The following is a 22,871-nucleotide window of genomic DNA, read 5'->3' as shown; positions in this document are numbered from 1 at the left end:
GCTTTTTTATGATGAGAAAGAGAACTAACTCTTAACAATATTATGTAACTTTTAAATTAATTATTATAAATTCAATATATTATTTTTATATATAAATTCATAATTAAATAATAATGTACAACATATTTAAATTATTATTATGTTTTAATTGAATTCTATCTACTCAACAATATTATAGAGATCATAAAATTAATTTAATTCATAATGACCAAACTTAAATAATATACTTCAGTCACGTTTAACAAAAAGTAAACATGATTCAGGATACTTCAAGTTTAATTTAAAATAATTCGAAGGCAAACTATTATAAAAAGTAATTATAAAATAAATGTGCAGTTTGGTTTAGATTGGTTTTAAAATACAATAAAAATTGAATCAATCGAGGTTGATATTTTATGGTTAAATTGAATTAGTTATTTTAATTTTTATCATACAGGATCATATTTTAATTAATTGTTAGTAAATAATAAAATTTTACTAACTAGAGTATACGTAGAGGTTTAAATTAATAAATAAATTTTTAGTGACTAATTTTTTATTTAAAAGATAATATTTATTTGATAAAATTTAAATATTAAAAGTAGTAAATTTCATTATAAATAACAACTTAATCTAAATTACCAAATACAAGTTAAAATAGTTCCATATTTTGATATAAAAAAAATACGGATATATTAAAAACAGCGCATTTACCTCTTTTTATTTACGTAAAAAATTAATTATCATTTATCTGTTTAAAAAATTTAAAATAATATTAATTGACATTTTTGTTTATTAAAAATGTTAACTTTAGTTTTTAAGTTTAAATTTAAGTACTTAAGAATATTACGTGTTATTAATAAAAGAGATGCTTGTTATATTTTATTACTTTAACGTGATAAATGATTTCTTTTAAATATATTTTTTAATTATTTAAATACAACTTTAAGAGTTAAAATCAATCAAATTCAACATTTATATTCAATTTGAGTAATTTTAAGTTGAAAGAACTCATTAACAAATTATAAATTAATAAATTTCACAATTAATTCTTACAAAAGAATATATTTTTTTTATATCTCTTCTCTTCAAACAGATAAATAAAGATAACAATAGTCTATTATATTTGCAATTCGATTTTGAAAATATTGAAACCAAATGGAAGCAGACAACATAAGAAATTATATATTTTTCATTAAATGATTAATTCAATTTTTGCTTCTTTATTTTTAATCAATGAAGCTGTTTAGAATTGTCCGTATATATTAAACTATCACTATTTTATATATTCATTATTCATTATTCCTTATCTCTTTCTTTTATTTATTTTTCTATGACATCATTTATTATATTTTTTATTTTCTTTCTCTTCTTTTCTCTCTCTCTTTCTCCTCCTCCACCGATTTAACACCCAACCTTTGAACGTTAAGTGCGAACCAATCATTTTTCTTAAACTATTACTCAGTATATTATTTGACAATCTGAGCTAAGAGTACTGCAACTTTTCATGTCCATAGCTGAAATGGAAAGAAGGGTTGCAATTGTTGGAGCAGGAATCAGTGGCCTTCTGGCCTGCAGATACGTTCTAGAAATGGGTTTTAATCCAATTGTCTTTGACATTGAGGATGGCATAGGAGGACTATGGCGACACACTACAAAATCTACCAAACTCCAAAACCACAAACTAGCCTTCCAGTTTTCAGATTTTCCATGGCCTTCCTCAGTGAAAGAAGACATCCCAAATAGCCAGCAAGTGCTAGATTATCTTAACTCCTATGCTCAACATTTTTCTCTCACACATTACATCAGATTCAACTCCAAAGTCACTGATATAGATTATGTGGGTGAATCTAACGAAGAAATTAACTCATGGGAATTATGGGGTGGTAATGGCAGACCCTTTGGCTCTAAGGGAACTTGGCATGTTACTGTGCAAGACACCAAGACTTTCTCCACAGGGGTACGTACATATATTGTTTCTTAAAAAATGATAAGCTAATTAAACACCCAATTTTACGGTGCGGAATGGGTAGAATAAGAGAGAGATAAAAAAAACTTTAAAAAGTTTAATAAATGATGTGTTTAAAAAAATGAACCTAGAAATATAAGTCTTGCAGTTTCTTTAATTACCTTCAATTTGGCCAGATTTTACTTCATAATATGAGCAAGTTTACCTTTTGTTTATGCTCTAAAGTAGTACATACTGTATAGTGACAAATTTATATGAGCAGGTGCACAAGGTTGAGTTTGTTGTTCTTTGCATTGGGAAATATAGTGGCTTTCCAAACATTCCTGAGTTTCCAGCCGGACAAGGCCCAGAAGCTTTTAAAGGGAAGGTTATGCACTCCATGGATTACTCTATGTTGGACAACGAAAGTGCAGCTGAATTGATCAAAGGAAAGAGAGTTACTGTAGTGGGATCACAGAAATCTGGTCTTGACATAGCGGCCGAGTGTGCAGATGTAAATGGTGAGAACTCTCACAGTTAAAGTGGATGCTTAATTTCAGAAATATACTTTTTGTTTTTAATCATAAACTTGTTATCTTATTTTATTTTAATCTTTAATATTCACATGAAAAATAGTGAAAGTAGAAATAATAATAATTTTATTATTTCTTGTATAGATATTTTAAAATAGAAAATGAATAACAGATTAATACTAAAGATATACAATAAAAACTGATAATATTTTGTGAACTTCTAATTTATTCAAATTTTTTTATCACAGTATCATTTAGAAGAGTTTATGAAATTTATTTTTATTAATTCTTTTAAACATATTTCAAAAAATTTACAGTTAAATATTTGATATAAACTCTCGTATAATATAAATGATTAATTAAACTGTATTTTTGAAAGTATTATAAATTTGAAGCCTTTCCCTTTCAAATCATCAAACACTTTTGCAGGAATGACACATCCCTGCACTATCCTCCAAAGGACTGCGCACTGGTATTTTCCAGATTTGAACAAATGGGGCATTTTTGTTGGATTCTTCTACCTTAATCGTTTCTCGGAGCTTCTGGTTCACAAGCCAGGAGAATCCCTCCTCCTTAGCCTTGTGGCCACTTTCCTTTCACCCATGGTAACATCATTCAAATTTTGTAGTGTCCACCTGTTTTTTTTTGTTTTTTTTTTGTCTCGTTTTCTTTCTTCACTAAAGTAACGGTATCTGGTAAAATTATTAATTATATTAATATTATTATCATGAAAAAATAAATTTTACTGACAAAAGCATCTTTGTGAAAAGAATTTTATAATATTTTAAATGAAAATTATTTAAAAGTTTAGATAATATATCAGTAAATGAGGGTATATTGGATAACATAAATTGAAAGGGATTTAGCATATATTTTCTGTTCATTTAAAAGCGAAGAAAAGTATAAACTATATTGCATGAATACTGTGGATACCGTTAGTATGGAGACGATATGATGATACATAGACACGAGTATGCAAATTTATATTAAGTAAAATATATTTTTAATTCTATGAATCACTTATAATTTATTAACTTATTAATTTATTTTCTAATATTTTAACATAGTTACATTTATATTGATTAATCGTCTTTTATTATATTATCACTGTTCTCTAACCTCTTAAAAGTTTATTAATTAAAAAGGAATAATTACAGTCAATTTATTTTTATCATCCAAATATACATATTAAATTTTTAAAAGAGAAATGCAATCAAACTTTCACATAAGTCATTTATATATAGTATGCCTTAATTTTGAACTATCAGAGATGGGGAATATCTAAACTTGCTGAAACCGCCCTAAAATGGACGCTGCCATTGAAGAAGTATGGATTGGTACCCAAACAGAGCTTTCTTCAAGACGTCTCCTCATGTCAGATTGGGGTGTTTCCTGATGACTTTTTTGATAAGCTGAAAGAAGGATCCATCCTTATAAAGAAATCACAAAGCTTTAGCTTCTGCAAAAAAGGTGTAATCATTGATGAAGCAGCTAAGCGCCTTGAAACAGATGTTGTAATCCTTGCCACAGGATACAAAGGTGACCAAAAGCTCAAAACCATATTCAAATCCCCAATTTTCCAAAATCACATCCTTGGGTTAAGGTCAACAGTTCCCCTCTATAGGTCAGTCTAGCGTTTTGGTCCATATTTTAAATTTCTTGCATAGCATGCTATTTATTATCATAACAATAACTAGAATGTGTTGCATCACTTCAGACAGATCATTCCCCCTCGGATCCCGCAACTAGCAATCATAGGATACGACGAGGGCCTATCAAATATTTTTAGCTCGGAAATGAAATGCCAATGGCTGGCAGTGTTTTTGGATGGGAACATTGAGCTGCCAAGTATAAGAGAGATGGAAAAGGATGTGAAATTGTGGGAAGACAGTATGAAACAATATGCTGGAAGATATTATTTCAAATCGTGCATTGCTAATTGTAGCATCTGGTATCACGATCACTTGTGCAAAGACATGAAACGTAACCCTAGAAGGAAAAAAGCCCTTTTCGCGGAGCTTTTTGAACCATATGGGCCAACTGATTACGCGGGTCTTACACGTAAACGAGTATTTGAAGGGATATAATTCATTAAAATCTATGATTTGATGTTGATTCTTTGTTTCATTGGGCTCGGGTAAATTGGAGGCCCCTGAGGTTATGTGTTTTTTAAAATTGCAAATTACATAAATTCTTGTTGCTGGGTATATAGGTGTCCATGGGCCGGTTTATTTTGGGTTTGGAAGAAAAAAATCACCCAAACCAATCAAAAGAATTTGTGAAAAAAATTTAAAAATCCAAACTAATCCAAATCAGATATCAACGAATTGGCTCTATCCAATTAAATAACTTAAAATAAAAAAAATTTAAAAAATAATTTTTTTTTCATTCGAATAATTCTTAATAAATAATTTTAACATAATTACACAACATTCCAATACAAATTCAAAATAAGTCTCAATTTAAAACAAAAAAATTAAGTTCAAAATAAGTGTAAGAAACCTCTAAAATTAAAATAATTCAAACACTATAATAATATAAATATTTATTCTTTATTTTTTTATCTTCATTTCTTTATCTACTCTTGACTCTTCACCACTCTACAATAATATAAACACTTAGTTAGCATATAGTAACTAATTAAAGAAATATTAGAATTCATCAAGTAATTATATATCTAAATATAACTTTGAACTTGAACGTTTGTAGATGCTTCAGGCTTAAGTATTTTTAAAGCCAAAATAATTTAAACACAAACATAAAAAGAGAAAAAAATTAGTTCAAAATGAAATAAATATAGAACGTTGAAGATATAGATTAAAAAATTAACAAGTTTAGTACTTTCTCCAAGCATCAAAAGTTGATCCATTTCAATCCGTAAATCAACTTTCTTGCTAGCTTTTATCCAATTTTGGGTACAAATCAAAGCTTCAACAATTGTGAGATTTAAATAACTATGAAATAGGTTAAGAGTTTGACCTCCTGTGTTAAATGTTGACTCAGAGGATACAATAGACACTGGAATAGCCAATATATCTCTAGCCATATGAGAAAGAACATAATATTTTATTGAGGACTTCGATTTCCACCATTGCAAAATATCAAATCTGGGAGCATTGTTTTCAACATCATCCTCCAAGTACCTCTCTATCTCATTCATTTTCACTTGACCTTGCTTCTTTTTTTTGTTTCACATTCATTCTAAATTCATCCTCCCATGCATCATCATCATCATTATCATCATTGCCAATATTAAGATTAAACTGAGAGGCAACACTACTAGATTCATCAATAGGATACTACGCCATATAAAGTTCAACCAATTTATTGATGAGGTCCGTCAAGTTTTTTTTATCAATTCATTACATTTTGCACAATACATCCGCTTAAAACAAAACTTAAGGTACTCAAGCTTATAGCGAAGAACAAGAAAAACAACCACAAATAAGAGATAATTTATAATGTCACTCTCCCAATATTTGCTAAACTTGACTTGTACATTTTGTCATCCTTTGTAATACAATATCATTACTTTGCCTTCACTTATTCAATGTTTTTTGAATATCTTTCAACTTATGGAAGAAAGCATTAGATGTAACATGCAATAATCCAGAAAAGGAAAGAATTACATCAAAGAAAATTTTTAGAAACTTCACAAACATGCATGCACGAGTCCAATCATCACTATTAGGACACCTCCCTTCACTCTCAATATTTATTAAATAGGCAGGATCATCATACTCTAGTTGACTAAATGCTTTCTCATATTTTTCAGCAACTTCTAAGCGAAATAGCCAACCAACAATTAATAATGCTTGACTAGGTATATTTGCCTCTTGAGCACACCTTTTAAAGTAGCCAATCTAAGCGAAGATCCCTTAATAAACTTACATGCAACTCTAATTCTAGCAATTGAAATATCAATTTCTTTCAAACCATTACCAATAATTAAGTTCAAAATATGGGCACTACATCTCATATGCATGTACTCTCCATTTAATAAAGTTCTATCATTCTAATCACTCATGCCCCTATATAAATATGAAATAGCCAAGTTGGTAGCACTTGTATTATCAACAGTTACACAACAAATCTTTGAAATCCTCCAATCTTTCAAGTATTTCTCTAGGTGTTTACCTATGGTGTCACCTTTATGGTCAGTAATCAACCCAAAGCTCAATATCTTTTTGTTCAATTCCCATCCAGTATCAATATAATGAGCAGTCATACAAATATAATTCATGTTTTGAATTGAAGTCCAACAACCAGTCATAAGTGAAACCATTTGGTCATTCTTAGCCAATAAAGCTTTCAACTTCTTCTTTTCTGATTCAAACATTAGCATGCAATCTCTAGCAATAGTTTGACAAGAAGGAATTTTGAATCCCGATTGAGCCTCAAGCATAAATTCTCTAAATCCGTGACTCTTAACAAACTTACAAGGTTGCTCATCCATAATTATCATCCTAGCAAGTGCTACCCAAGTTCGATCTTTATTAAAATCAACAAGTTTAAAAGTAATAGTAGAGGCATCTTCACTCTCCTTTTCAAGTGCAAGTATTTTTTGTCTCTTATCAACTATCCTATTTGGATTTTTCGGACAAAACAAAACATGCTTATTCAAGTTCCATGGGTAGAACTAGTAGATGCATATAACTTTTGGCAATAATTACAAATGGCCTTATCATTTTGTCTAGTGAAATGTGCCCAAGCATTGGATGGCGGTCTACTAGGTTTTCTTTTCAATACCTCAGGTCCTTGTGTTTGCATGGAAGCCTCATGTTGTGTAGGAGTCCCTTGTCCTTGTGATGAAGCTTCTTGCAACAATGGAGTCTTTAGACCACCTTGCTGTAGTTCCATGCCACTAGAATTAGTTGGGGCACTCTTAACAACTTCATTGTTATTTGCCATTTGTGGGCTGCAAAACCATAAGCATAAACAGAGAAAAATTGAAAATAAAAAAAGCAGAGAAAAAATTGCACATACACTTACCTCGATTTAGATATAAGATGCAGAAGTGAGAGAAATGCAAGTTGAATTGTAAAGGAACAACACAACTAATTAACGGCCGGTCGTCCTCCAGGGTTAGTTTTGATCAATGATGGTGGCAGTCTAAAAGCCATGATGTGGATCTGGTGGAGAAAGAAGGGATAAACCACATTATTGCAGAGTAGCAAATGTCGTGTAGGTTAGTAAGATACAAAGAGAATACGAAATTTAGAGATTTTATGAATTGGAAAGGGAAAAAGGGATGAATGAGTTTGTGAGAGAACTGAAAAAATGGTTTAATGGAGGAATCAATGGTAGAGATTGGAGAAGCCCAAGTTGTCTACAGGTTTGGAAGGGACAATGGAGGATTACCGTAACATGTACTTAATATTATATTAATTTTACTGTGGCATAATCCATGGATCCAATGTTTGCAAGTTTTTCCAAAAGAAAACAAACAAATATAATGTAAAAATATAGGAGTAGGACACAGATGAAGGGGCAAAGATATTTTGAGAGATTTGAATTTGATAATGAGTAAAAAGATGATGGGTGCTTGTTTCATTGCCTCACACTTCACTGCTTCAAACTAGACCTGCGTGTCTTGTCAAGTATCGGCCTCAAGCATCGACTATGTGGGTCACGTGATTTACTACTAAGTAGTATTCATCAGTTAATTGAGTATATGTTTGAATGATCAAGTTGACACAGTGTCACCCGTTATCCGAATCAAACCACTTTGAGTTTGATCAGTTTGAATCGAATCAGACCCGTTAAATATTGGTTTGGATCGTTCTTCGATTTGTATTATCAGGTTCGTTGGTTTACCCGATTCGATGGACACCTCTAGCTGGGAGTAATCTCGTCATTTTCAATAAATAGAACATATGTATGTTTGATGAAATTGAACCAAAATTAGAAAGCCTATTATTTGTATTAGATTAAAGTGTTAATATAGCAACTATTAATTCTTCAAATATGGAATGGACTTGACAAGAAATTCTATTGTTTTAGACTTTAAGGCTTAAAGTTTAGAAGAAGAAGAAAAGAGGTTTGAAAGGTAAAAAAAGAAGGTTAATCTAAAATTTGTAAATTATAAAAAACTTAAAAACATGTTATTAGAAGGATTTTTAGGATCTCAACATAGTTAAATATAAACAAAACTTTTCTCCTTTCCTTCTCCCACATAAGCCATGTATAAAGAGTATTTTTTTTCACACAAAAATTAGAGCCAAAAGGACCACCTTAAGTAAAAAGAAATGAATATGTGACAAAAATGAAAAGTGATAATAACATGAATTGTTGGGTAATTCTAATATCCTCTCTTTTTTTGTAAAAAGGATATATATCTTTTTAAAAAGCGTTAAAACATTGTGAATCATTGATAAAAATTCAATGGTCCAAAATGGAAGAGAGGTAACCAATCATATAAGTTACATTATAAAAGGAGAAATTGGTAATTTAATGTAAACATTCGTATTTGTGCTATGTTGAATTCTAACTTTTGTTATTTTGTACCCATTTGTTCAGTGTGTATTGTAGACTCCACCGGCCACTACGCAATTAAGCACCATAAAGCATTTAAAATGTGCAAAATTGTTGTCTTTAAAAATATTACAATAAGTTATAATTTTGGTATACAATTTTTTATGAATGGGTGTGGAGAGTTTATGGGTTGCATTATCTGAAATTAAAAAGGTCCTTTATGCAAGTCTATTTCATATTAGGGATGAATAAAATAAAGTTAAAGAGAAAAATAACATGGAGTTCTGAAGATTCAATGTAGAATGTAGGGATATTTTTATGGGTCGTATACTATGTACATCGGTTAGATTAAACATTTGATGTAGATTGTAATATTTTGAAAGAAATAATTTTGAACATCAATTAAGCAAAAATGCAGTACAAATAGTGGCGAAGTATTTAGGAAAGCCTTTATAGGTCATATACTATGTATATCAGTTAGAATAAAAATTTGATGTAGACTGTAATGTTTTGGAAGAAATAAGTTGCAATATCGGTCCTGTAGAAAGTCAATGAGTATAGTGGCAAAGTATTTTAAAAATAGTCAATTGTATATTGTACATCTGGTGGAGGTGAAGACTGATGTGAAAAAAAAGTAATGTTTCAACTGCAACAATCAAGGCAGATGTCCATCAAACCGATTTTGATAATGAAGGACATCAATGTAATTTCATACAAAGTTGCTATAGTGGATTTAGATTTATTTGTTTTATGTTTAATATGAGCATGATGTTTCAGCTAACAGACAGTTCAAAGAAATTGCCCACAATCGTCCACCTTCCTTGACAGTTATTGCACGTTGTGTAGAAAAAGCACAAGGAAGAATATTGAATGTGGTTATTTGCAGTTGAAGAATAACAATATAATATTTTGTGTTGTTTATTAGATTGTCGTAAATTAGGATGTAGTTCGAAGGACATTACTGAAAAATGCATGTGTGAGAATATTTCAAAGACATTGGCATTTACATAGGAATTTGTACTCTTCATCGTTCAAGTACAATATTCATTTTGTGTATGCATTAGTTTTAATATGCATGGATTGATTATTATCGATGGTAGAGACACGTATAGTTATATTGTTAATATCAACATTTGTAAATTGAATGAACAACTCAAATTATTGAATGTTGGGTTGTAGTTAACAAACCTAATAAAACAAAACAATAAAATGTAAATCCTTATGGAAGTTAAAATCTTGTGAACTCGAATGAAAGGTTATGGTCATATATAATATAAAAAATTTTCATTCCACGTGCCATGTAGTGTATATTAAAAATATATATTTGGATAGCATATGTAAAATGGTTGTATACTGTGCAATAGTACAAAATGTAATGAGTTGTGTTTTTAGTCTCCATCAATAACGGGGTGGTTGTATGACTACAATGAAATTAGTTGTGTAGGTCACAAACGTGAAAATAATAAAAATTGGATAGTTTTTATAACGATTCGATAGTTAAAAGATGTTAAATCGTGGACAGAGTATAACAAATGTGTTACAGACATTTACATCAGTTTTTTGCTCAACTGAGACCAACAATCAGGGACCTTTAATAATTAAGTCATAAGCATATTTGCATTGGTTGTTTGGTGAATTAATAATTAAGTTATAAGCATATTTGCATTGGTTGTGTGATGAAATGATGTCATAAGATGCACACCCTTTACAATTTACTGTTGCATTAGATTTGTATCGGTTGTGTGCTGAACTGATATCATAAAACAACAACTTTTTACATATTGAGCATACAGTGTATTTGCATTAGTTGTGTGCTAAAGTGATGTTATAAAATGGTCACCTTTTATAATTAGCTCATAAACATATCTATATCAAATATTAATGCCCTTTCAGAATAAAATTTTAGTTTTACGTTATTATCTCCTTTCATCTGCCTCACTCATAATTTCTCTCTGTATTTGTTAACCTTTTTAAACTTTAATCTTAACTATCTATTTTTCAACTACTATGATCAACTGCTCAGTTTCAATTTTAAATTGTTTATGTAAAAATAATGCTTTCAAACTAACACATTTTTTATAAAAGAAGGAAAGATATTAGAATTACCTTAAATTGTTAACGATTTTATTCATAACCATAAAAAGAGGGATTCAAAAAATGAATATAAAGAGAAATGTAGAAAGAAGACAAACATTTTTTGCAGTTTTAACAATGAACTGCTGAGAGTAGTAAGGGAAGCTTTTTCTTTACAGTTCAAAAGTATACACAACGACAAACAAAAGCCTAACTCTTTCTCTGGTTTCTTCTCACCACTGACGATTGTCCCAGCTCACTTTTCTTTGTGGTTCCTCTAATCAACAGCAAAATTTTTGTTGCTTTCCTTTACTTACAGCCTTGTGGCATGTCACTCTCACTCTCAATTTTCAGTAGCCTCGCTGCATGCACATGTACATATGCAGTACCACTGTCACTATACCACACCACGCTTGGTTTGACACTCATTCTCGTTACCCTCTCAAGGATTTGGGTCTCCATATCTCTTGTTCTCTCGTTCCTTACTCCAACGTAAGTGCTTCATATTTTGGGTGTTCTTCGTCTTCCTCATTCACGTTGCTTACTCTAGTTAGGTAAGATGGAATACGGTTTCTCACTTTTTAGTTTTGCAATTTGGTTCTTCGTCTCTCAAATGCATTTTGGTTTTGTGATTGTCTGGGTCCAGCAGTTGTATGTCTACAAACGCAAATGTCCAGCAGTTGTATTTTTTGTCTGTATCACAATTGTTTGTGGTTTAAACTAGGAAAAAGTATTGTGTGGAACCTCAAAGAAAGATAACTTTTGGTGTAGTCAACCAACCAAGAAAATCATGGATCAAGAAACAAACAAGTAGCATATAGTAAAAGAGATTATTTAAGACTTAAGACTTTAACTATTAAAACTAACAAAGAGTTCATGAGATTATAAATTATAATAAAAAAATATAAAATAAGACGAAAGAGAAGTAAAAGATCAATGAAACAAACAAACACACAAAAAAATAAATTATGAATGGGCTAGTGGCTTTAGTGTCACTTATGAACTTTTTATATTTTTCTCGTTTATCTTTTCATGAATTAATTTTTACTTATATGACTAATCACTCGTTCAAATTATACTATTATTCCATAATTATGTAACAATAGTATATATATTTTTCATTTAATAATATTTCTTACGATCATGCAAAATAATTAATAAAAAAAACGTGAAAATATCACAAGTTGTTTTTCACTTAATAACAAATTAAAAATATAAAATTTTGATTGATCTTCTAAATTTTGAAATTTTATTTATTTCATAGATATGTTAACTAAATAATGATGATAAAATCGTCTTTTATCTAATTAACTATATTGAAGAATGAAAAATAATCCTTACAAACACTCAACCTAAATTTTTTACTAGCATAGTTATAAGTTAACCCAATTAAGGATAGATTTCTTGAAATCTAATTTTCACCGTACGTTACTCTTCTCGCTACTCTCAAAGTGTGCGAGGATAGAAGAATAACTTGCTTGTGCTTCTTTAAAGAATGTGTAATATCATTATATATCTTGATAATACCCAATTAAGATCTTGTTTTCTTAATATTGAACAGGTTAAATAGAATATAAGTCTTTTACCTTGATCTTTTCAACGATAAAAGTATAGGAAACTTTAGTCACCATTGGAGGTATTAGGCTAATATCATGAGCCGTGGAAAAGCAGTATATCAACACTTGATGAAGAACAAGACTTTTGGATTCTGTTTATTTATATTTTGACCAGAGAACAGCCGCAAAACAGGCTTGTAATATTACTATTTAAATCTTAGAATGAAAAACATATTTTTATATTTAAAACGTAACTTCTAAATTGTTCCGTTCATTGAACGACTTGAATAAACTGATCAAAACTATGTAAAAAACTAATAATGATATTTGTACATTTCAAATTATCTTTGCCTTTCTGTACTTGTGTATCTCTTACTGTCACGCCACTTCTTACCTTTTTCACTTTTCCTTTTTCAATTAAGTGGTATAATCGTCGTTGTCCATAACAAAATGACACACGTCTCTGCAGAGAACATATCTAAAATTTTGAATTTTCAGAAACGATATCAGTCTACAAGACAAATCTTATTTTATTATTAATTTGGTTCTAATGCATTTGTTTGAAAATACAACGGCCCTCAATCTTTCACCATTGGATCAAAGAATTGCTAGCAATTGTTGTCTCCAAAGCTGAAATGGAAAGAAGGGTTGCAATTATCGGGGCAGGAACCAGTGGCCTAATTGCCTGCAAATACGTTCTAGAGATGGGTTTCAATCCAATTGTTTTTGAAGTTGAGGAAGGAGTAGGAGGACAATGGAGACATACTATGGAGTCCACCAAGCTCCAAAACAACAAACAAACGTACCACTTTTCAGATTTTCCATGGCCTTCTTCAGTAAAAGAAGACAATCCAAGTAGCAAGCAAGTGCTAGAATATCTCAACTCTTATGCTGAACATTTTTCCATCATTCCATACATTAGATTCAACTCCAAAGTCATTGATATAGACTATGTTGGTGAGTCTAACGAAGAAATGAAGTCATGGGAATTATGGGGTGGTACAGGTAGGCCATTTTGCTCTAAGGGAACTTGGCATATTGCTGTGCAAGATACCAAGAATTTCTCCATGCAAGTATGTATTTATAGTTTCTTTTTTTACTTTGGTCAGCTTTCATTTAATAATACCAAGAACTTGGCATGTATTTATGTGTGTGTGAGTGCACGGACCAATGTTTGCATAAATTTTAAACTTTATAGTGGCAATATGTATACTATATACACCAAATTGAACATTTATATGAGCAGGTGCACAAGGCTGAGTTTGTTATTCTTTGCATTGGGAAATATAGTGGCTTTCCTAACATTCCTGAGTTCCCACCGGGACAAGGCCCAGCAGTTTTCAAAGGGAAAGTAATGCATTCCATGGACTACTCTGCTTTGGAGAATGAGGCTGCTGCTGAATTGATCAAAAGAAAGAGAGTTACAATCATAGGCTCACAGAAATCTGCTCTTGATGTAGCAGCTGAATGTGCAAATGCAAACGGTGAGAATTTTTTCGTTCAAAGTTTCCTTCACAAAATTATGAGTTTCCTTCCCTTGTGCCATTCCTTTATTTTTCAACTCATTGATAACTCTTGTAGGAGTCAAATATCCTTGCACAATCATCCAAAGGACCGCGCATTGGTTTCTTCCAGATATGAACTTTTGGGGTGTTATTGTTGGATTCTTATACCTTAATCGTTTTGCGGAGCTTTTGATTCACAAGCCTGGAGAACCCTTCTTACTTGGCCTTGTGGCAACTTTGCTTTCCCCATTGGTAACAAACACTAACAAATTGTCTCACATATATCTACAATATTGATACTGATAATAATAGTAAGTGTGAAGAAAACACCCTCACCAATATTATCAACTATTTGTCAAAATTTATTATAGTTCAATTAATAATAAGACTAGGATTTTTTTTTTTTATTAAATTTTATTAAATAATAAAGAATGTGTTGCAAATATTTTTTTATTTAAAAGTAAGGAAAATATTGTTCATATTTACTTTCACTCTAAACTTACAGAGATGGGGAATTTCTAAACTTGTTGAAACTGCTCTAAAATGGAAGCTACCACTGAAAAAGTATGGATTGGTACCTAATCACAGTTTTCTTCAAGATGTTTCGTCATGTCTGATTGCCGTGCTTCCTGATAATTTTTTTGACAAACTCGAAGAAGGATCCATTGTTATAAAGAAATCACAAAGCTTTAGCTTCTGCAGAGAAGGTGTAATGATTGATGGAGAAGCTAAACCCGTGGAAACAGATGTTGTGATTCTTGCCACAGGATACAAAGGTGATCAAAAACTCAAAAGCATATTCAAATCTCCAATCTTTCAAAATCACATCATTGGGTCAGCAAGCTCAACAGTTCCTCTCTACAGGTCAGTCATGGTTTGGTTTTGTCTATTTTACTTTCATAACATGTAATTTATCATCTGAAAAACTTAGTATATTGTTTTTCAATTAAAATTAAAGTTAATAACTATGATTTTATTAAGAGTGAAAATAATTTTGTGAAATAGAAAACAAACTCGATTACAGGATATAATCAAGTCAAGGACAAAAAAATACTGTCTCTTGCAGCACCGTGATTCAAGTTTTTATTAAACATATGATTTGATTATATGAAGATTCTAAAGTTATCTATGTTTTGCCAATTCAGACAAATAATTCACCCTCGGATCCCACAGTTGGCAATGATAGGATATGCTGAGAGCCTATCAAATATTTGTGGGTCGGAAATGAAATGCCAGTGGTTAGTGCATTTCTTGGATGGAAACATTGAGCTGCCAAGTATAAGAGATATGGAAAAGAATGTGAAATTGTGGGAAGACAATATGAAACAATATGGTGGAAGATATTACTGGAAATCATGCATTGCTAGTTGTGGAATTTGGTATCAGGATCAGTTGTGTAAAGACATGAAGCAGAACCCAAGAGTTTGAACCATATGGACCCTTTGATTACGTGGGTCTTAGGTAAATGAGAATTTTAAAGGATAATGCATAGAACTTCTTCAATTATATCTCTGTCTTTTACTCCCCACCATGTAGTGTTACTTGCACAGCTTGTTAATTTCTGTATTAGAGTCTGTTAAATTTATTTTAAAATATAAGTATGCGTTGATCTTACATCTGAATAGTTGTATTTATTCTTTTAATAATATGTTAATTAGTTTTATTAATTAAACATATAATAAATTGTTTTAAGAGAAATAACCTTTTTTTTAATTCTTCATCTAAATCTGCATTTTTTATAAGGAGTTATTCCTATAGTCATTATTGAGCTATGACAAAGCATTTATTAGGGTTCTTGAATGTTCATGGGTCATGGATCAAAATTTGTGGGCTCACCCTAATTCAAGAATTTATTAATTTTTAGTATTTAAAAATATATACCCTAAGGAAAATGTTTAACAGGATCGTTCTAGAATAGGAAACTCTACTTTATTAGAACACTTGCACTATTCCAAATTTTAATAAAAACAAAATCAGTATTTTTCAGAACAAAATCACAAAATAAACCAATTAATAAAGCAGAATAAGCAAAGAAAAGGAACACTAATATTTATACTGGTTAAAGAAAAAGAACGTTATTTTTTAGTATTTTTTCTCTATACAAGTAATAGATACATGCATATTATTTTTGATAATATAAACAATTACGAAAGAATTAAGTGTTTTTCGCGAACATAAGAACAAGACATTTAATATGTTTTTATATGTAAGATTGAATTAAAAAATAATTAAATAGAAGAAGTAAAAGAGTTAGGTTATGAAGGCACATGAAGTTACATTAAAAAAAGGAGTTGCACAGTGTATTAAATTAAAACAAAACATCAAAATATTTTGCAAAAGGTAAATTGTGTAAGTTTAAAGTAAGAAGTTATTAAAGAAAGATCACATTGTATAATAAATTTTGAGAGCTTATCAAATGATAAAAGTACATTAAGATTATTAAAAATTACTTAAAAAATTATGAGCAATAAATGCACTTCGCTATTTCTTTTAAATTATCTAGTAGATATAATCAAACAAATTATTCAAAAAAATTTATTCTAATTCAAATTTTAATCTCAAATTTAAATTCTAATAAATATTTATTTAAAAATTAATTTAATAAAATATGTATATTTATTATATAAATATATTACTTTATGAATATTTCACGACTATTTCTTATCTTTCTTTTTATTATCTCTCTCCATTTTTTTAAGCATTATTTATAATTATTGTTGTATTATTGATTGATTGTTAAGAAATTAATATTTACTTTAAAAAAATTATTTATGAAACAACTGGTATAAACTAATTCAAAAGGTGTGTTAAGAAAAGTAATTTTCCCTCTCCAAAAAAGGAAAAACCACAATCTCACACATTTTTAATTTTGATTTCTCTGATTTACTATTTTATTGTTATTTTTCTGGCTCACAAGTCAACAAGTTTCTGGAGGGAGTAGAAAGGAGAAAGCAGTGCTTGCCCTGTTTCTCTCCTCCATAACAATGGCCATGTCTACCGCTACCTCTCCCTTCCTTCGTCCTCTGCATCAAGTACAATTACTCAAATGCCCTCTCCTTTCTTCTAAATCCCAGTTTCGCCCTCGCTCCCAAACCCAAAGAACCATTCGTGCTAGCTCCGCAGTTGCTTTGGAACCGGTATAGTACACACCCTTTCCCCGTCCCTTCTATTCATTTTCTTTTTTCTTATTTAGCATAACAATGACACTTACCTTTTTAAATTGTCGCTGAGACTCGCAGGATCATTGTATAATAATAATAATAATAATAATTTTCATGCTCGCTTCATGCCATTAAGCTTACGAATATAATTGATTTTTTTTTCTATTATGATTATAATGAATTGTAGGGTTGGATGTTACACAGCCTTAAGACATTGTCACGCTTATAATGGATCATAGTAAAGTTTCTTCTTTTAAAATATATTTTGGCCGAATTTGTATGAACAGTGTGAGGAGCATTTTTTATATGTTGTCTGTTATTTCAATTGTAAAAGCTAAAGTTTGGTAATACCCTAAATTCAGCACAATTATATCTGCTTTTGCTAATATTAATTTGCATTAAGGCTATAGACAAACTTATGGGAGGATTTTTATTAATTTTTCCTTCAGGATTTATGTACACAGCAGGATCAAGCAAGAGAAGTGGATATCTTCGCTTGCCCAGTGTGTTATGAACCATTGATAAGAAAAGGTCCTTCTGGCCTTAACTTGTAAGTCAGCTAGATATGCATTACGGTGGGTTTCTTTAATTTTGTATGCGTCTAAAATAAAGTGTCATAGTAATTAACTAAATGGTTTCCAAACTACAGATCAGCAATCTACAGGTCTGGTTTCAAGTGTCAGAGATGTAAGAAGTCATACACTAGCAAAGACACGTATCTGGATCTGACTGTAACTGCTGGATTGAGAGATTACACTGAAATCCAACCAGCTCGGACTGAGCTTTTCAGGTATAAATAGTTTGGAGATAAAACTCCAATTTCATGGGATTAGATTGTTATGTGTTATAACCCCTTGATACCACATAATATATTCATGTCAGATATATGTACTTGATGAGCAATTGTTATCATATGTAGCACATACCAGTTTATCTACAATATCTTCTTATATATCCATCATTCCATTATTTGTTTATTAGAGAAGACTTTTTTACCTTTTCCACTTTTATATGAGTTATTGTTTCAACATGCGACACGAGTTGTAGTCAAATTCAGTTTTCTGCCTGCCCCATCATTTGGTAAAATTCTGAATGTTTTCCTTTGTGTCTAAACCTTTATTAGGAGTCCTCTTGTTTCATTCTTATATGAAAGAGGTTGGCGTCAGAATTTCAGGCAAAGTGGCTTTCCTGGTCCTGATGAAGAGGTATGCATCCACTGCCTGTACAGAAATTGATATATGAATACTTGAAAAATATTTTTCATGTTTCATGGTACTTGTCCAGAAAGTGGTGGTGGTGCAATGCGTATTAAGATCATTATGTTTTCTTTGTAATGCAGTTCAAAATGGCTCAAGAATTCTTTGAGCCTGCTAAAGGTGGACTTCTTGTTGATGTTAGCTGTGGTAGTGGTTTATTTTCCCGAAAATTCGCCAAATCTGGAGCCTATTCTGGAGTTGTTGCACTAGATTTTTCTGAAAATATGCTTCGCCAGTGTTTTGATTTCATTCAGAAAGATGGCACACTTTCAACCACGTATTCTTTTTCTTGTCCTATACTTGATTCTGAATTTACTGCAGCTATAGAATAAAAGATTCAGTGTTTTTCTGTTTGTACGAGGAGACATGGATGCCCTGAATTCGATTTCATTTCATTGTTTGCAGTAATATTGCTCTTGTAAGGGCAGATGTTTCTAGGCTTCCCTTCTCATCAGGTTCGGTTGATGCTGTTCATGCTGCTGCAGCTTTGCATTGCTGGCCATCTCCCTCTAATGCTGTAAGTGCTGTCTTTGTACTAGGAACAGCAGAATGTTTGGGTTGAGGAAACCGCTTTAAATGACTGGGGGCATTGTGTGTGGCCATGTCTATTAAATGCTTGAACCAGTCTTGGTACAAAACAAGTAGGCTATGTGCCTTCATTAACAATTCATGTCTCTGTAAGCTTAAGTACCATGTATAGTTTAGGTTGGTTATTGTAGCACTTTACTTCCTACATCCTGTTATACTGCATTTCTATTTCTTAATGTGTACAAATTTTTGTACAGTTACCGTGTGAGCTTCGAACTAATATATTTTATTCATATTCTTATGTTACAAATAAGTTTTAGCTTAAATATGCTTTTGATCTGTACAGTTTCATGAAATTTTAATTTTAGTCCCTCTAAATTTATTTGGTTTTAGTCACCAATTTTTCTAAATTTAACACTTTTCTCTAGTGATGATGTGACTAAGTAAGAGGTGGTTGTCACGTTTCAATTTTTTGTACCACTTGTCAATTTTTGTTGGGTCACTTTTGTTTGAGGGACCAAATGTATTGAGTTTAGGGAAATCAGGGACTAAAACTAAAAAAGAATATTTTGGACTAAAATTAAAATCTAGTGAAAATATAAAGATAAAAAACATGTTTAAGCCATAAGTTTTAATTGGTTCGTCTGAAGTAATAAAAAGATGTTTGTATTGATGCAGATGCACTGAAAAAAAAAAAGTTTTATTGGTCAATTAGTGCGTCTATTAGAAAGAATTGTTGTAGTCAAAGAAATCTGTTGTTACTGGTACTATATCTTCTGAATGAGAATTTAATTCTTGTGAGGATATGCAATGTATATTGCTTCATGACAAATAGTTTCTCGGCAATCTAAAGGTGATTGTGCTGAAGTTGTGTCAGTGCCCTACCTCAAATCTCTTATACTGTCCCCATAACCTCATTCTATTTATATTTGCCCTGAAATTATCAAATAATTCTTGGGATGTCATTTCCTTATATTATGGATTTCACATCTTTTATTATCAATGTGGTTGACTTTTACCTAATCCATATAATTTGCATGTTCTTCCACATATCTATCTCACACTATTTGAAATTTGTAATTTTCATAATGACACTCCCACTATAAACACTATAGGTTGCTGAAATCACCCGGATACTAAGAAGTGGTGGAATATTTGTTGGAAGCACTTTTCTGCGTTACAGTTCATTAACTCCCTGGTTTATGCGGCCTTTCAGAGAGGTAAACTCTGATCACAATTATCCTTAATCTTTTGTCGTTCTAATCTGAAGTGTCAACATTTTTCATGCTGAATGTTCATTGAGCATGCTACGACTTATCTATTGGAGTGACTACATGATAATCTCCTGGATTCATAATGTGATACCTGCTCTAAAATTTAATTAGTTTCCATTGAATCCCACCCAAATTGATTTAAAGATCAATTGATTTGTAGAGGACTCCACAAGGCTATGGCTATTTAACAGAGGAAGAGATCAAAGATCTTTGCACGTCATGTGGTCTTACCAATTACTCAAGCAAAATTCAGCAGGCTTTTATTATGATTACAGCTCAGAAGCCATAAAACTAGGTTTGATCCATTTATAGCATTGTTTCTGCTACTGAAATTTTATTAATTTCTTCCATATTTATTGTATTATTTGTTTCATCTGTAAAGAAATGTAAATAAACCAGAAATGAAAAGGTCAAAACCTGAGTTTCTTGTGAAGGTTCACAGGTTGTGAAATGCATCATATATCTCCAAATATATGTTTAGTAACAAGTTAAAAAACATGTAAATGTAGATTCATGGTAGAATTTTCAACTAGTAGCACCAAGATAAACGTGGACCTATGATTATTTAAACATGAGTCCAAACATGCCATAACAATATATACAAATTTTGACAAATTTTATAAGAAACATTATACTGTGTAAGTGCCAAAAGAGAAATTCGGATAGTAAGGGTCATGTTAAGGATGTGGAGGCAGAGTTGAGACAAATATGGCAATTACTTGTGACTTCTAAGCCTTCAGTGCTATCTTGAAATGTGATCATGTAACTCAACCGAACTATTTTTAACTGTTTCTCTTTAGTGGTGTTGTGACACATGATATGCTTTTATCAATTATTCTTGCGTGTTAGGTCTAAGCCCTCTGTTGTTGCGTTGACTCTTTGGTAAGGCAAGGAATATCATCACATCTGCACACATTTGTACTCGTTTATTTCTGACTTCAAGTCCTTCTTCTTAAACTTGGTCTAATTAACTTCAATGAAGCTTTGTTTTATACTTTACCACCGTTTTAATAATATTTAAATAAGTGAGCATACTAGTTCTTAAATATAAATTTAGTTTTGACGCACTATAAATATAAATATAAATAAAATTTTACAATTTCCATTTTATGAAAATCACTTTTCACATAAATATTTCCAATTTTTGTCTATATAAAAAAATTTCAATTCACTTTAAAAGAAGCTCCTAATTTAAAACAATTTTCATGAAAAAGGTCATATTTTTTTAAAAGAATTAAATTAATCCAAAATTAAATTTACTAATCTGGAATGGGTTAAAATGAGTAAATTATATTTATCTTCCTTTTTTCTCATATCTTTCTTTTTCTTTTCTATCACATCATATGTTATATCCTTTACTTCCCCCCACATTTTAGTGGTGTCAACATATAATTATACTTGAAACTTAAGGTTATTGAATATCGGATCCTTTTGCACATAAGGTCCTTAATCAATATAATACCATCCAACTTTTGTAGCAATGACAACAAGCAGAGTTATATAATACAATACATGTTTACATGTATTTTTAAAAAATATATACTCAAACACAAACAAATATATACTCATTCACATGCCTTTATGAATACTTGTACCTGAAAATAAACAGTGTTGTTTAACATTATAATTAATTAAAATATATAACAAATAAATATTTAACAAAATTTAAATATAATATAATAAGGTAATTAACTATAAAATATAACGTACATCCATTAAACTATATTCAAATCCAATACAACAAACTCAAAATAATTAATCTGACTTTCCAAATAAACTCTGTTCTATGCATGGACTAATAACAGGAGTCTTCAACTCGTGTTTTACGCATGCAAGTTTGCTTCTTTGATTTGGTCCTTTTTAACTTCAGATAGGCAAAGCAAAATTTTTACAGTTTCGCAGATTAGTCAAAGAAAAAGGACTTAGAGAACGGGTGGATGATCCTTTGGATGTCTGTTGTATGGTCATCGTGAGAGCATCGGAATGGAATACTATTACTTTTAGACAATAACAACAATATGCTGATTTAATTTGAGTCCATTGCTTATAAAATTTTTAGTAACATTATATTTTATAAATACAAAAGATTGGATCATAAATCAGTTATATCTTAGTATTTTTTTAATCGTTTAATATTACAATTTAAGTCCATTTCTTTTAAAAATTTGAGTAAAATAAAAGTAAAATAGGAGTAAAATATAATCAAAATTTACAAATATGGAATCAAATTAATTGTACATGGTACACTATAAAAATTATTAACTCCTTTAAAAACCAAATGTGAGCTAAGTTGATACATTATAGGAATAAATTATATAAAATAGATTTTTTAAGAATAAAAAATAAACAAAGTATTATTTTAAGACCCAATTTGTATATGGATTCAAACAAAAATCAACAACCCTACTCTTTCAAACCCCAAGAAAAGGTGTTGATTAGAGCCTAAATCAAGGCCATAAAATAATTAATCAGACATTATTTTTCCTGTTAGTGCTAAATGTGTTGTCAGATGTTGGTTACAAATCCACATAATTATAAAAGCACACACCGCTCAGTGATTGGTTTATCAGAGAGTGGGCGATTG

General features: G+C 30.6%; 3 protein-coding genes across 5 annotated transcripts; all 3 read left to right on the top strand.

Moving 5' to 3' along the window:
- Positions 1–1,464: 1,464 nt before the first annotated feature.
- Positions 1,465–4,583, top strand: LOC113852795 (probable flavin-containing monooxygenase 1). The gene is made up of 5 exons (XM_027483166.1): positions 1,465–1,939; positions 2,211–2,448; positions 2,890–3,065; positions 3,729–4,084; positions 4,178–4,583. The coding sequence occupies exons 1-5, from the start codon at positions 1,487–1,489 to the stop codon at positions 4,545–4,547; spliced, it is 1,593 nt and encodes a 530-aa protein (XP_027338967.1). The 5' UTR covers positions 1,465–1,486; the 3' UTR covers positions 4,548–4,583.
- Positions 4,584–13,198: 8,615 nt separating this feature from the next.
- LOC113852364 (probable flavin-containing monooxygenase 1) lies at positions 13,199–15,496 on the top strand. Its single transcript, XM_027482591.1, has 5 exons — positions 13,199–13,636; positions 13,810–14,047; positions 14,145–14,320; positions 14,574–14,932; positions 15,214–15,496. The coding sequence occupies exons 1-5, from the start codon at positions 13,199–13,201 to the stop codon at positions 15,494–15,496; spliced, it is 1,494 nt and encodes a 497-aa protein (XP_027338392.1).
- Positions 15,497–16,967: 1,471 nt separating this feature from the next.
- Positions 16,968–20,904, top strand: LOC113847482 (uncharacterized methyltransferase At2g41040, chloroplastic). Of its 3 annotated transcripts, none has more exons than XM_027476627.1 (8): positions 16,968–17,205; positions 17,679–17,779; positions 17,879–18,019; positions 18,353–18,434; positions 18,569–18,762; positions 18,891–19,002; positions 20,129–20,233; positions 20,448–20,904. In XM_027476627.1, exons 1-8 carry the CDS (start codon positions 17,053–17,055, stop codon positions 20,574–20,576), a joined length of 1,017 nt encoding a protein of 338 aa, XP_027332428.1. In that variant the 5' UTR covers positions 16,968–17,052; the 3' UTR covers positions 20,577–20,904. The 3 variants fall into 3 exon arrangements, with proteins under 3 accessions (XP_027332428.1, XP_027332436.1, XP_027332445.1); XM_027476635.1 differs by having other exon boundaries at positions 16,984–17,205; positions 17,694–17,779; positions 20,448–20,802; XM_027476644.1 differs by having other exon boundaries at positions 16,984–17,205; positions 20,432–20,802.
- Positions 20,905–22,871: the final 1,967 nt, after the last annotated feature.

This window comes from Abrus precatorius, unplaced genomic scaffold (genome assembly GCF_003935025.1).
Source record: "Abrus precatorius isolate BTA unplaced genomic scaffold, Abrus_2018 Scaffold10, whole genome shotgun sequence".
Classification (NCBI taxonomy): Eukaryota; Viridiplantae; Streptophyta; class Magnoliopsida; order Fabales; family Fabaceae; genus Abrus; species Abrus precatorius.
This window is presented reverse-complemented; position numbering and strand designations above follow the sequence as displayed.

Excerpts from the sequence above, each read along its gene's own strand:
- LOC113852795 (XM_027483166.1), top strand. The coding sequence starts at position 1,487 with ATGTCCATAGCTGAAATGGAAAGAAGGGTTGCAATTGTTGGAGCAGGA. Across the intron at positions 2,449-2,889 it reads CGAGTGTGCAGATGTAAATG|GAATGACACATCCCTGCACT; the intron begins GTGAGAACTCTC and ends ACACTTTTGCAG. Across the intron at positions 4,085-4,177 it reads TCAACAGTTCCCCTCTATAG|ACAGATCATTCCCCCTCGGA; the intron begins GTCAGTCTAGCG and ends GCATCACTTCAG.
- LOC113852364 (XM_027482591.1), top strand. The coding sequence starts at position 13,199 with ATGGAAAGAAGGGTTGCAATTATCGGGGCAGGAACCAGTGGCCTAATT. Across the intron at positions 14,048-14,144 it reads TGAATGTGCAAATGCAAACG|GAGTCAAATATCCTTGCACA; the intron begins GTGAGAATTTTT and ends TAACTCTTGTAG. Across the intron at positions 14,933-15,213 it reads TCAACAGTTCCTCTCTACAG|ACAAATAATTCACCCTCGGA; the intron begins GTCAGTCATGGT and ends TTGCCAATTCAG.
- LOC113847482 (XM_027476627.1), top strand. The coding sequence starts at position 17,053 with ATGGCCATGTCTACCGCTACCTCTCCCTTCCTTCGTCCTCTGCATCAA. Across the intron at positions 17,780-17,878 it reads GGTCCTTCTGGCCTTAACTT|ATCAGCAATCTACAGGTCTG; the intron begins GTAAGTCAGCTA and ends TCCAAACTACAG. Across the intron at positions 18,020-18,352 it reads GCTCGGACTGAGCTTTTCAG|GAGTCCTCTTGTTTCATTCT; the intron begins GTATAAATAGTT and ends AACCTTTATTAG.